A 15,389-nucleotide genomic window follows, 5' to 3' on the forward strand; every position below is an offset into this window, starting at 1 on the left:
TGTACTGCCAGCCGAGCATGCACCCTCATCATGCTCATGTTGCTGGGGACATTGTGCACCTGCACATTACTACTGCACAGGTGCAGAATGCTTTCAGCGATGGAAGTGTAATGATGGTGCATGCGGCTGGATTGTGCATGTGCAGTACGCAGTGACTGGGGTAAGTGGAGGAGGAGACCGGGCCAACCAGCGGAGGATTGGAGTGTCCAAGTTGGACAGTGAGTAAGCCTACAGCCTAAACGGGACTAAAGGAAGCCCAGATAAATATAAATGTTTTTATTTATTTTATCTCAGGTATACTTTAAAGGATGTGGAAGCCAAAAAGTCACTAAGTTTGCTATTAGGTGCAATCTTCCATCAGGTCCTCTATGATGGGTATGCTGTAATTGGGTAGAGGTGACTTGTGAATTTTATCAGAGCATATCACCAGTGATCATTGATAACATTGCATAAACAGTGCTTTGTGACTTGTGGTTCATTTAGGGTATGGATTAGTTTGATAAAAAAGCTAAGGCTCCAAACTATCACTTTTATGTGTTAGTTATTGATCAACTTCTATTGAGGGTTAACTGGAATAGCTTTAATTGAGGGTTAATGAACTTTGAACATTGAACATTATTGATTCTTTAGCAAACTTTAACTTACCAAGAAAAAAAGAATGCATGTGTGCTTTAAATCACACAGTATTGTACTACTAATACTAGACTACTGCATGTAACCTAATAAAAGGAGTTACTTACTCATGCAATAAAGGTCTAACCACAGTGGATCCTTTTGTGTGTGCTTCATATAATAAGGTGTACAAATATGGTAAAAGAGTGTATCTTATATTCAGGACATTTCTTGACAGAGTTTCAAAATCCTGACCAAAGCTTACTGGATCTTGTCTCTGTGGTACAAAAAAATAAATAAATACATTAATAAATAAAAATAAAACTTTATATATATCAGTAATAGACCTTTACTGGCCATAGTATTTTTTTTCCAACCTCAGATGCAAAGTTTAAAGTTTAAGGGAGTTTTTTGTAAAAAAAAAACAAAAAAAAAAAATCATTTGTAACATCGTAATAATAGCAGGAGTTGCATGTTGTGGGGCAAGAAGTTGAAGAAACAATTATACAATTTTAGAAACAGTTAAAGCTTAGGGAATGGTTTTAGAAACAATTATACAGTTGTAGAAACCATTATTTGTTAGATAATGGATAATCGCGAACGATAAACTTGGTATGGAAATGAAAGGTAATGATAACAAGCGATATACCTGTATATACTCGAATATACGCTAAGTCTTTGAGGCCAAAAAGGGGCCCAAAGGTGTGGTCTCAGCTTATATTCGAGTCAATCATCAGTGATGCCCCCTTAGAGTGCATCCCCCATTGCAACATGACAGAAAAACCTACGATCTGATGGCTGCATAACCCTCCAGCCTTGTGAACAGTGCTGCAGACGAATTGGCTTGCCATGTTACCCCCTCAGAGTGCCACCAGACAAGAATGTCTGGCAGTTTTGAAGTGTCCCGTGCATTTCCATCTCCCCTTGAGTGTCTCTGTAGTAATATTCCAAGTGGTGTGGCTTCTTTTGCTTACCGCTGGTGCACGTCTGCCGCTACACCGCTTGACAAATCCCTACAAAGACACTTGGGGGGGGGAGAGAAATTTAGAGGACACCTTAAAGCTGCCAGACATACTTGTCTGACAGTGATCTAGGAGGTAACACAGCCACCAAATATGCCTGCAGCACTGTGCACATGGCTGGGGGGGTGTCACATGGCCATTAATGCATTGCTTTTTCTGTCATATTGCTGTGGGGGTTGCACTGAAGACTAAAGTGAAACTGTCTGGAATGTAATTTATTGTTCTTAAACAATGTGCAGGGTATAACGTGTATTATTTCAGAAATGTTAAGTATTTCAAAGTTGTCATTTTGCAGAATAAAAATAAAACAATTCAAGGTTTTCAAGCAAAAAAAAAAAGGAAAGTTGTATAGTTACACATTACATTCAATGAAAGTTTTTGTAACAGGAGTGTTGTTGCATAACTGTGTTTAGCGGTGAGTCTAAAGCTAATGTTAGCCTTGCTTACATTCTGCACTGTAGCTAACTTAGTTAAAGCCCTTTAAAGGACAAAGGGAAGAGGGTTTTATATATAGTAAATATCTACAGTACTTAGAAACATGTTACAGTACAACTGGAGTGTTCATTTTTGTTTTAATCTTTCATTTTTTTCTGAGTCCTGAATATTATTTCCACCTGCACCACTTATGCATTTCCTATTATTGGCTCATATACGAGTCAATCATTTTTCAAGTTAGTTTTGGGGGGGAACAGTGACCCTTATGTTTTTTGGAACATTAAAGCAGAATTGTAATAGTTTTTGAGGCAAAATAATAACTAAAATATGATTCTTGTATGTAGTTATAACAAAATGCAACTGACTATCTTGAATTGTCATGACCGGACAACTGTATAGAAAGTGTGACTGGTGTATTTTGTAAATTAAGAAAATTGAGTACATTTGCAATAGTTTTAAGATCCCAGAAGAAAGTGTAAATTTTTTACACAAAAAAAAGCAAAAGTGCATGTTTTCTTTAAATCTTGAAAAAAAAAAACAACAACTAGCATGCGCTCTGACCTGTGGCGGCAGCGACAGGGGCAAGAGGGGAGGGTAGTTGTGAGGGGAGAGGCCTAGCGCCCGTTATTGTAATGGGCCTTAGGTCTAGTTAGAAAATAATAGCAACAGAAGAAAATGAATACAACATACAATCCATCCTATCCCATTGTGATTCCGTGAAAATGGATAAAATGCACCAAGCTCCATCCAACGGGAACAAAGTTCCTTTGTTGTATCTTGAAAGAATCCACAGATGTCTGCTCCAGTCTACGGAATATGAAGGTAAAAAAGTTACTTTTATTATAAACATTTTCATAATTTTAAAGTATACCTGAGGCGACACATGATATGATGAGATAGACATGTGTATGTACAGTGCCAGGTATAAATAACTAGACTGAGTTCCTTTTCTTCTTTTCTTCTGCCTGAAAAAATTAACCATTCAGGTGTGCAAGTGAACGTTTATCTACATTAGGGACTGCCGTGCAATCCTTACTGATAAGGAATTACAGGCAAAAAACTGTTGCCTAGCAGAGAATCGCTTCTGAGTGCAGGGAATAGATAAAAAAGGTCAAAAGTGCATATATTTTGGCTTAGAACTGTATCAGACTATGTGAATGACTGTATCATTCATGTGATACAATACAAAAATAAACTTACTTTTTAACTTTTAATAAGAGTACAAAAATCTGCCCCTCAACAAAATACATTTTCAAGAGCAGGAGGAAGGATACAATTGTTTATCTTATTATTCTATTCTAACCTTGGGTCTCCTTTAAGTGTTCATTTAATACTTTATTTTGAAAAGAAACAATGGTCTGCTTCAAGACTGGCCCTTAAAGGGACACTTAAAGAGTAACTGTCAGGCTGCAGAAGCTAATTTAAACCTCTATTCTCCTGTGTTAAACAGTTTAGAAGGAAGCCCAAAAGCCATTAGTGAAGATAAAAATCTCAGTTACCTTTGATGTGTGCTTATCAGCAAACTGTTAGACCTAAGCAGGACGCAAGCCGCATACTATACTGCAAAGCATTCTGGGGCCCTCCCCTCGGCTGCTAATGAGACGTTACAGCAGCTTGTAATCAGTCCAGCGCGTAGCACTGATAAATCTCCGGGCAGAGTACACTGCAGGAGTCAGCTATTGTTCCTAGCCACATGGCTCATTAATATTCACTGCACACTGTGTTATTTAGTACGAGCTTTTCTGTGATCAGGAAGCAGGCAGGACATGACGACACATTTGACAGAAAAACATGGAGCCTGCCATGAGCTGTCAGGAGCATCTATCTCTGCATATACTATATACAAATTCTGTGAAATCCAAACGTGGACAGTGAAATGCATATGTAATGTAAGTACAGCCAATCTTTAGCTACTGATATATGTGTTTATTTTCTCTGAGACCTTATACCTAACAGCTCCTCTTTAAGTCAAACAATAAAAATAAGTTTTACTCACCTAGGGCTTCCAATAGCCCGCTGCAGCTGTCCGGTGCCCTCGCCGTCTCCCTCTGATCCTCCTGATCCAGCAGCCACTTCCTGTTTCGGTGACAGGAGCTGACAGGCTGGGGACGCGAGTGATTCTTCGCGTTCCCAGACACATTAGCACCCTCTATGCTGCTATATGGTATATGATATATGCTATAGCAGCATAGATGGCGCTATTGTGGCCAGGAACGCGAAGAATCACTCGCGTCCCCAGCCTGTCAGCTCCTGTCACCGAAACAGGAAGTGGCTGCCTGCAAGGCCAGGAGGATCGGAGGGAGACGGCGAGGGCACCGGACAGCTGCAGGGGGCTATTGGAAGCCCCAGGTGAGTAAAACTCATTTTTTTTTACTTAAGTGTCCCTTTAACTTATGCGAATATAACATGACATAGTGTAGTAGATTGTGTAGTGTAGTATAGTATATGTTACAGAGGAATAAGAAGAGTACTTTAAAATTTGCCATAACTTTTTTATAACTACTTTCATGGTGTATTCAAAGTGACTCCAATGCTTCTTCTTTCTTTTGACTCACATGGAACGCTCCTTGAACCACACGTAAGTGAACCTTGTCTGCTTGTTCAGTACTGAAATGATGCTGAACTGTGGTGCATGGCAGTATTTGGATTTTCCAAATTCAATATGCCAAATTTAAAAACCTACACTCATTGCAGGCACAAAGGACTGGAACGGTAATATGTTATTTTTTCAGAGCATTTGCGCTGCAAAAGTCTGTGGCAAAATTATCTGCTGGCTTTTGTGGTCTAGTTTATCGAGAAAGCAGCTGCCTCTGTGATTCCCATAAAAATAATCTTTAAAAACTTATTCTAATAGAATAATGTTGATCTGGAAAGAATAATGTCTTAAATCTCAGTTTTTGGTATCAATTAAGTGTTGGTTTTGCAAATTGGTTCAATGTATTATGCGTTTTCAAAAATGATGGAACAAAATTAATTCTACTTATTAGTTTCTTCATATTTCAATATGCATGACTTACATATGAGTATCCAAAAATGCTGAAGTCCATCATGCCTAAAAATGAAACAAATACAAAATTGTAATTATGTTTAGTATTAACATGTTATGGTTTGAAAAAAAAGTGGTCACTAAAAGTGCATACACACAGAGATAGGGACTCAATCGCACAGCGATAGTTCAGGGCTGAGTTCTGTACATTTGCATTGGTCACCTGTAGGATGGTGATGTGTTCTGTTGCTTTGGAGGTGGTGGAGGGACAATGAGCAGGGAATGGCAGAGCAGCATGGGATGGGGGTATGTTAGGGGAACAATGTTGCTCGGATGAGATGATTTGACAGTCTAAAACTGCTAAATTCTCAGCAGATTCAGTCCCAAACTGCTGCCTCTGATGAAAGCCATCTGCTGCATGACCCAAAATAACTGTTAAAGGGGAACTTCAGCCTAAACAAACATACTGTCATTAAGTTACATTAGTTATGTTAATTAGAATAGATAGGTAATATAATCTCTTACCCACCCCGTTTTAAAAGAACAGGCAAATGTTTGTGATTCATGGGGGCTGCCATCTTTGTCATGGGGGCAGCCATCTTTTTGGTTGAAAGGAGGTGACAGGGAGCAGGAGACACAGTTCCAACTGTCCTATGTCGTGATCACCCCTCCCAGCTGCGTGCGCTAGGCTTCAAATGTCAAATTCAAAATGTAAAAAAAAAAATTGCACCAAAACAGCAGAACGAGAACAACAACATCAGAAATCCCATCATGCTTTGCACAGCATTAGGGGAAAAATGCCTGGGCAGTTTTTTTCTGTGCAGCTAAAAATGAGGCTTGTATAAGAGAAAAAAAGTTTGGATGCTGGGAAAAAGTTAAAGAAAGACCAGGCCTTTCCAGTGCTGCTGAGTCCATTTTTAGTCTGGAGGTTCACTTTAAGGTTCACATGCCACATAAAAATTGGTATGAGTGCACAAAGATTCTATATTTAAGGTGTGATTCACTAAGCAGCTAGCAGCCATGATGTTCATTAACTTTGTACTTCCTCCATTTGAATGAAACAAGGGGGCTTCCAGTTTTCCTATTCACTGGCTATAAAACTGCATGGTAGGCAGTCTGCTTTTACTATTTATTAAGTATATGTGTGGTGGAGCTGCTATATGATATTGCTTTTAAACACTGCTCACATTTTAGAACAATTGTACAAAAAAAAACAGTTTGGAAAGAAGTTAGAACTTGTCTGGGGTATTTATTGCTAATAATGAACTCATCTCTTAGAGAATCATCCTCATGTCCTGTTCTAATAAAAAGCAGGTAATCTTTCCAATTTGGTTAGAGACATATTTGTTTTTTTGCATGGGATAACGTTAGAAACATAATATTTTCTTGTTTTGCTGCCCCTTGTTTCATACTCCCGGGAACACTGGGATTTTAATTAAATTCTTTGAGACCCAAGAAGGTCTCAAGAAAAGGAGCGCAAAAAAGATTTTGAAAATCTCAGATGAGGATATAGACAGCAGTAAAAATCCAGGGAAAGTTCTATTTCCACATTTTACAAAAGTTACACACACTTTATTGGTATACTAAGTTAAAGGATAGTAATAAAAAGTGTAAGTGTAATTTTTTAGAGATAACCAGTGCTGGGCCGAAATTACGCATTAGCGTAATTACGCATCGTAATTCACTACAAATGCACCGTAAGCGTTACGTGTAAGGTTACGGTATTACGCATAATAAATTACGCCTAGACCGTAGGGTTACTTTTACGCGTAACAAATTACGCATAAGACAGTAAACTCCTATTGAAATTACACAGTCTGCCGTAATCGCGTAATATTACGCTCCCGTATAATATAAAAAACCCGCCGACTTTAACGGTTAATAGCAAAGCCTGCTTAAAATTTAGGAACACCAAATTCACAGGGTATATTAAGGGGATCAGTGGGAATAAGAGGAAAAATTTTTTTTTCAAAAAGACATTATAGTTTTTGAGAAAATCGATTTTTAAGTTTCAAGGGCGAAAATGTCTTTTAAATGCGGAAAATGTCAGTTTTTTTTGCACAGGTAACAATAGTGTTTTATTTTCATAGATTCCCCCAAGTGGGAAGAGTTTTACTTACTTCGTTCTGAGTGTGGGAAATATAACAAAAAAACGACGTGGGGTCCCCCCTCCCAGACCTCTTTAACCCCTTGTCCCCCATGCAGACTGGGATAGCCAGAATGCGGAGCACCGGCCGCGTGGGGCTCCGCACCCTGACTATACCAGCCCGCATGGTCCATGGATTGGGGGGTCTCGGAAGGGGAGGGGCAGCCAAGCTTTCCCCTCCCCCTCCGAGCCCTTGTCCAATCCAAGGACAAGGGGCTCTTCTCCACCTCCGATGGGCGGTGGAGGTGGAGGCCGCGATTTCCTGGGGAGGGGTTCATGGTGGCATCTGGGAGTCCCCTTTAAAAAGGGGTCCCCTAGATGCCCACCCCCCTCCCAGGAGAAATGAGTATAGAGGTACTTGTACCCCTTACCCATTTCCTTTAAGAGTTAAAAGTAAATAAACACACAAACACATAGAAAAAGTATTTTAATTGAACAAAAAACATAACCACGAAAAAAGTCCTTTAATATTCTTAATTAACCATTAATACTTACCTGTCCCTTTAAAAGCCAGTTCCCACGCAATATCCTCGGAAATATACTAATCAGTTACAATGTAACACAGTTATTACAATGTAACAACTTTGTTACATTGTAACTACGCCGCACCCGACGTCACTCGCCGCCGCCGCCGCGTCTGTGCTGCAGGACCCGACAGAGCTCTGAGCTATAGCTCAGAGCTCTCTAAGCATCTTTGTATTTGGGCTCCAAGGAGCCCCATTGGTCCTTAGCAGACCAATGGGGTTCCTTCTGATATGAAGGAACCCCATTGGTCTGCTAAGGACCAATGGGGCTCCTTGGAGCCCAAATACAAAGATGCTTAGAGTGCTCTGAGCTATAGCTCAGAGCTCTGTCGGGTGAAGGGACGCTAAGTCCCCGCCGGCTCCGCTGCCCTCCCCGCCTCTCCCACATGTCACCTATATACATGCTGGCACCCATGGGTGCCAGCATGTATATGAGTGACAGGTGTGGGCGGAGTGGACGGCGGGAGCCGGCGGGGACTAGCGTGTATGCGGCGGCCGGCGGGTGAGCGGCGAGTGACGTCGGGTGCGGTGGTGTTACAAAGTAACAAAGTTGTTACATTGTAATAACTTTGTTACATTGTAACTGATTAGTATATTTCCGAGGATATTGCGTGGGAACTGGCTTTTAAAGGGACAGGTAAGTATTAATGGTTAATTAAGAATATTAAAGGACTTTTTTCGTGGTTATGTTTTTTGTTCAATTAAAATACTTTTTCTATGTGTTTGTGTGTTTATTTACTTTTAACTCTTAAAGGAAATGGGTAAGGGGTACAAGTACCTCTATACTCATTTCTCCTGGGAGGGGGTGGGTATCTGGGGGACCCCTTTTTAAAGGGGACTCCCAGATGCCACCATGAACCCCTCCCCAGGAAATTGCGGCCTCCACCTCCACCGCCCATCGGAGGTGGAGAAGAGCCCCTTGTCCTTGGATTGGACAAGGGCTCGGAGGGGGAGGGGAAAGCTTGGCTGCCCCTCCCCTTCCGAGACCCCCCAATCCATGGACCATGCGGGCTGGTATAGTCAGGGTGCGGAGCCCCACGCGGCCGGTGCTCCGCATTCTGGCTATCCCAGTCTGCATGGGGGACAAGGGGTTAAAGAGGTCTGGGAGGGGGGACCCCACGTCGTTTTTTTGTTATATTTCCCACACTCAGAACGAAGTAAGTAAAACTCTTCCCACTTGGGGGAATCTATGAAAATAAAACACTATTGTTACCTGTGCAAAAAAACCTGACATTTTCCGCATTTAAAAGACATTTTCGCCCTTGAAACTTAAAAATCGATTTTCTCAAAAACTATAATGTCTTTTTGAAAAAAAATTTTTTCCTCTTATTCCCACTGATCCCCTTAATATACCCTGTGAATTTGGTGTTCCTAAATTTTAAGCAGGCTTTGCTATTAACCGTTAAAGTCGGCGGGTTTTTAAATGTATATATTTTTCCTTTGAAACTTTAACATCGATTTTCTCAAAAACTATAAGGTCTTTTTGAAAAAAAAAATTTTCCTCTTAATCCTTCTGATCTCCTTAATATATTCTCCAAATTTGAGGCTCTTAGCACTTAAGGGGGCTTTGCTATTAACCCTTAAAGTCGGCGGCTACCTAACATTGATCCATGCGTCAACTTTTCCGCTTGGCAGCATGACCTTACGCATTAATTGCTAGTAGGATTTTACGCGTAAGCCTATAACGTAATAACCTGAATTACGGTATACTTACGCGTAATTGCGTAAGTGCTATGCGTAATTACAGACATGTACCGAAATTGAATGTCTATGCCGTAAGCGTAATTTCGTAATGCGTAATTGCGTAAAATTACGCGTAATGATCCGTAAGCGTAGCTTTCTCCATTACGACCAGCACTGGAGATAACACATTTTGTGGGAACTAAACCAGGTTTAATTGAGTCTCTCAAAGTGATCTCTGCCTAAGCAGCTTATACATATTCTTTAGGTTTAGAATAAGCACTAGTTCTAAAAATACTATTTCATTTTATTCTCTTTCCTTGTACATATCTGTAAAGAGTCTGTCGGTGGTGAGAATCTGGCCACCTGTGAGCTGCTGCATAGGATAATTTGGAATTTATATTGCAAAACAATGTTTTTGTAAATGTGCATGCACTTTTTTTTATTAAATGCAATTATGAATTAAAGGGTGACCTAAAGCTTTATGGACACACATTCAATTTTAGTTTTGATTCCGGTGGGTTTTCAGCAAATCTTTTAAGTCAAAAAAGTATCTTACCAATGATAGATTTATCAACTTGATTCCAGGCAGCAGTGTTGTCACCAAGCCAGTGGCCCACCCATTGTCCAGAAGTTGGATATGTAGATCTGGTGATAACAATTCCACGTTCTCCTGTAATATTTCGTAGGGCACTAAAAATAATATATTCTAATTAGTGTTTGTATCTTAATGAGCTAACTGTGTTAGTGCCTAGTATTGCACTGATTGTGTCAATTCTAGGGTTTCCACCAAGAGTATGAATATACAATAATTTTATAAACTGTTGAGTCATAAATAAAGAAGTATGAGCATTTGCAATAACATTTTTGTATAATTTTTTTTTTTTGTATAATGTTCTAGTAGGGTTTTTTGGAATTGCTGAATTCCGAATCCAACAGAATTCATAAATTCCATCTGTTAATTCTGAACGGAATTACACTCAACCCCAGGTTCTGTGCAGATTTTAAAAAATGGAGGGTGGGCTGGAGGCAGGCAAAGGTGAGAGGGCTGGAAGGGCACAGGTGTCCAGTGTGTGTCATACCAGCTGGTCCTACATGTTTTGCCAAATGTTCAGCCTTGTCAGGGGGCTTGGCCACATGCACACTTGACTCATACATTTGACATGCACTGCAGTCAATCATGTGTGAGGTCTGCCACCTCCGCCCACACCACCGTCACTCAGGAGTGGGGATGCCCACCGGGGACAGAGGGGGTGGGTGGGGAGATTAAACACAATGGATACTCACACTGCCACAGAGTTCACACATCTTATAAACAGACCCTAATTTCGGGGCATAGTGATTGTGAAAATATGTATGCAATGACAGCATCATATAACTATGAGAAAACCAATAATCATTAACTGTGATGATGCATGAATTCCCCTATATAGGCATTAGAGAGTGCCAGAAAAGAACAATAGTGGGTCACTGATCCTAAAACTTGTTTTTCACTCATACAGCTCATCAATTGCTGTATGGGGACAAAATAAGTGTTGCCACGTCAGGAATGCACAATGGCACAAGGGACAGAGATTTTTTAAAAGTGACTGATTTACATGTCAGAAAATTATTGTGAAGCATAACATGGCCAGCTTCAGAGCACAGTAGCTATGTCTGTGAAATTCCACTCACCAAAACACTTGATTTAAAAAAAATGGGCTAGTCTTCTGGAATCTCTATTGATTTTAATTAAAACGCACAGAGGTGAAAAAGGTGGTCAGGCCCCGAAGAATTGCCACACTCCCACTCAGACTCCAACATCAGGGACACAGATCCAGTTGAGAAAAAAAGAACATTCCAGTGATCACCAGTGATGCTTACAGGAAACCAGAGATCAATATTAGTGATTATTACCATGTCACTATTCTCAGATGCAGTAACACCCCTGCATTGAACCCAACCATCATTGATAAGCCTTTTTTTTTTTTTTGGTCACAGCATCACTCTGCAATGCCCTTTCTGTAAGTAATAAGACAACCATTATAGCAGACCTTTTTCAGTCATGCGATTTGGCCTGTATCACAGAAACCTGGCTTGATGCAAATTCAAGTCACAGTTTGGAAGTAACCATTCCAAACAATTACTCTGTCTTAAGTGAGGTAAGATGGGACTGCAGAGAAGGAGGTGTAGCAATTTGTGGTAAAACAACCTTGCAGCTCAGAGCCCTGTATGTTGGTCCAACAAAGTCCTTTGAATGTACAGGCATCCAGAACTTAGCTGGTAAAGGCATCAACATTTTAGTGGTTTACCATCCCCTTACAGGAATTCTCAGGACTGCTAGCCACATTGGCATTGACTTATCAAAGATGGATTATCTTAGGTGATTTCAATATCTGGGCTGATGGCAATGTATCACAATCAGGGGTGTAACAATAGACCCTGCTAGGGATGCAGCCGCAGGGGACCCCAGAAGCTGTAAGGGGCCTTTTTGATAACTAAAAGCTTTCTGCTCTCTGCACGGCTGTTCTAATCACTGCTTCTGCTAAGCCACTGATGACAAATCACACAAAGTTTTGCAGACAAAAATTTGTAGACAGTCCCTATTCAGTGTTCAGCAGGGTCTTGTGTTCAGCAGGGTCTTGTGTACAGCGCTGCTCTTTCCCCAACCTTTCTACCCCTCCCCAAGTGCATGGTACTGTAGTAATGCTTGATGAGTCTGGGCATGGAGAGAAAAAAAGCTTTATGCTGTCTGCACAATTGTTCTAATGACTGCACCTGCTCAGCCACTAATAAGGAATCATACAAAGTTTTGCAGACAAAGATGTGTAGACAGTCTCTATTCAGTGTGCAGCAGGCTCTTCTGTACAGCACCCAGCCCCCAGCCTCTCTACCCCTCCCCCAGTGCTCTGTACTGTAGTGATGCTGGAGAAGTCTTCAGAGCCAGTTATGCTCCATCAGAGATAGACAGCGTGTGTAATAAGCTGAGGCTGGGAGCACACTCATCTGTCAGTTTTCTGTGTGCATTTTTCTGTATGTTTTCTGCACACCATGTGTGTCTGTATGTGTGAAAACATGTACATTTTATCACAGAAGCTAATGCAATTGATAGAGAAAATGCCTGCGGTGATTCACTGCTAACTGTGTTTATCTGCATGGGGAAAAGAAAACACATTCAAGTGTGCAGTAGCCAATTAGTTTACCTGTGAAGAAAAGTGAGAGGAGAGGGGGCCCCATCCAAAGTTTTGCAGGGGGGCCCAGTGATTTCTAGTTACGCCACTTGATCACAAGATGGAAATTAACTCATGAACCTTCACGCAAGCTATAAAATCTGCTATCCTCAGAGGAGGAATTACCCAAGACTTACTCTTCCACCTAGGGATGGACGTTAGCAACATAACTGTAACCCCAATGGTATGGTAAGGCAATCACATAATACAGTTTGCTATTGAACATCACCGTATCAAGCGAAACCCTAAGGAAACAATAATTTATCCTTCCCCTGAATAAATTAACACTGGAGAGGATAACTGTAAACCTGGATTTTACAAATCCAGTACAACAACATGATATGTGAAAGATTCCACAATATCACCCCATGGAACATCAAATCAACAACCAAAAAACAGAAAGCTAATTGGTTTGACAAAACCATTAAGGATTTCAAAAGATGGCGGTGTAAATCGGGATCTGAGGAGCACAAATCCAGCATAGTTAATCATCTCAAGCCATAACAAGAAGCAATAACCAAGAAAAAATCAGACTTCATCTCGCACAAAATATCTATGGCCAAGAAGAGAGCAGCTCAACAATTTCACTCTGTGGAAACACTTGCAATCCCTCATGCCTAAAATTCCCAACATTCTCCAGGGAAAGATATAAAGAATGATTTGCCTTCTTCACTAACAAAGTATCTGCCATCAGCACGTACCAGCATTATAACAACAACCTCAATGGACCCTAGGACTTTGCATGTGCCTATTGCTATACGACCACGGCAAGTCTTTGACATTTTGAGTGGGTAAGATATTGGTGTTCTCATCCGCCCTACTACCTGTGACCTGGATCCTGGCCCAACTGGTCCCTTAATGCAGTGCTCGGAGTTGATCATCAGATCAGCACTAAACAATGTAACTCAGTGCTATTTGCAAAGTGGACTTAACCCAGAGGCACTGAAGATAGCAATCATAAACCCCTCTTGAAGAAACTGTCACTGGATCCTGATTCTGTGGCTAACCACAGACCTGTGACAAACTTACCATTCCTAGCAAAAGTTATCGAGAAGGCAGCCAACAACTGGACAGAAGCCAGGCTTACCGTTAACAACATATTTGATACCTTTCATTCAGGATTCAGGAAAAGGCACAGCACTGAAATGGCACTAGTCCAGGTAATGAATACTCTACTTGCAGCAAGAGACAGGGGTGAGTGCTCAATTTTGATTCTTCTTGACTTGTCTGAAGCATTTGATACCATGGATGATAGAATAATAATCCATTAATTTAAGGAATACTGTGACCTAAGAGCTCTTTTCAGCCCTTCCTGCCTGGCAGGATACAATAAGTTTGTCAGGGTACCCACTACTCTAAACCAGTGCCACTTAGTATTGGAGTCCCACATTGTTCTGTTCCATCACCATTACTTTGTGCAGTCTACATGCTCCCAGTGGGCAAAATAGTCCAGAGTTATGGCCTAGGATATCGTTGTTACACAAATGACATACAACTGTATCTGTCCTTCAAGTCCATGCACAAGACCAGTGCCCCAGCTGCAGTCTATGTTTGTCCATGACTGTCCTTCTGGCTGCCCATTAATGTGGTGCTCATTCAGGAATTACCTTACACAGTTAGTAAATAAAGTAAACCTGAGACAAATGGCAGAAAAGGATTTTTACTTACCTGAGCTCCTTTTAGCCCCCTGTAATCCATCAGCTCACTCAATACCCTGCCGGTCCAATCTGTTGTGCTCCTGTGAAGTCCACACAATCCAGCTCGGTTGCGGGGCACTGCACTAGTGTTGGGCGAACACCTGGATGTTCGGGTTCGGGCCGAACAGGCCGAACATGGGCCAGATGTTCGGCATGTTTGGCCCGAACCCCAAACTCAATGGAAGTCAATGGGACCCCCGAACATGCCCATTTTGGGGGCCCTATGGGGTCGCAGGCATAAGGGGGGAGCATGCCCCGATCGCGGGGGGGGGTCGGAAATTCCCCCCACCCCCTCCGCTAGCGCTCCCCCCTCTGCCCGCTTCCCCATAAAAAAAGTTTAATGCAAGTTAAATAGTACCGGTGGCTGGCAGTGGAGTGAGGAGGAGGAGTCCGAGTAGGAGAGTGACGCGTTGAGGCCGGGCAGCGGGCGGTTCAGCGGTAGTACCCTTGTGGTACTTCCGCCCTTTCTCTGACCTCACGTCCTCTGCATACAAGGGTACGCGTCACGCGTACCCTCGTATGCGTCATCACGTAGAGGACGTGAGGTCAGAGAAAGGGCGGAAGTACCACAAGGGTACTACCGCTGAACCGCCCGCTGCCCGGCCTCAACGCGTCACTCTCCTACTCGGACTCCTCCTCCTCACTCCACTGCCAGCCACCGGTACTATTTAACTTGCATTAAACTTTTTTATGGGGAAGCGGGCAGAGGGGGGAGCGCTAGCGGAGGGGGTGGGGGGAATTTCCGACCCCCCCCGCGATCGGGGCATGCTCCCCCCTTATGCCTGCGACCCCATAGGGGGGCCGCATTCGGCCGAACAGGGGCCGTATTCGGCCGAACAGGGGCCCTGTTCGGCCCTTTTCGGCCGGCCATTGAGCAGTTCGGGCGAACCCGAACAGTTTGGCCGAACACCATTAGGTATTCGGCCGAACTCGAACATCACCCGAACAGGGTGATGTTCTGCAGAACCCGAACAGTGGCGAACACTGTTCGCCCAACACTACACTGCACATGCACTGTTCCGGGCCACGTGCCTCCTTCATCGTACTCCCATAGCTGGGAGCCTTCTGCACAAGTGCA

The 15,389-nt window shown here is 42.2% G+C and overlaps 1 protein-coding gene across 1 annotated transcript in view; it reads right to left on the reverse strand.

Annotated features, from left to right (window-relative positions):
- SI (sucrase-isomaltase) overlaps positions 1-15,389 on the reverse strand; it is a 328,081-nt gene that overhangs the window by 51,228 nt on the left and 261,464 nt on the right. The window contains exons 39-42 of the mRNA XM_068280942.1: positions 9,965-10,098; positions 5,087-5,121; positions 2,760-2,876; positions 741-889 (exon numbers count right to left, since the gene is read on the reverse strand). Of these exons, the coding sequence (XP_068137043.1) occupies positions 741-889; positions 2,760-2,876; positions 5,087-5,121; positions 9,965-10,098 (435 nt within the window). The remainder of the gene's footprint in view (positions 1-740; positions 890-2,759; positions 2,877-5,086; positions 5,122-9,964; positions 10,099-15,389) is intronic.

This window comes from Hyperolius riggenbachi, chromosome 4 (genome assembly GCF_040937935.1).
Source record: "Hyperolius riggenbachi isolate aHypRig1 chromosome 4, aHypRig1.pri, whole genome shotgun sequence".
In the NCBI taxonomy this organism is placed as follows: Eukaryota; Metazoa; Chordata; class Amphibia; order Anura; family Hyperoliidae; genus Hyperolius; species Hyperolius riggenbachi.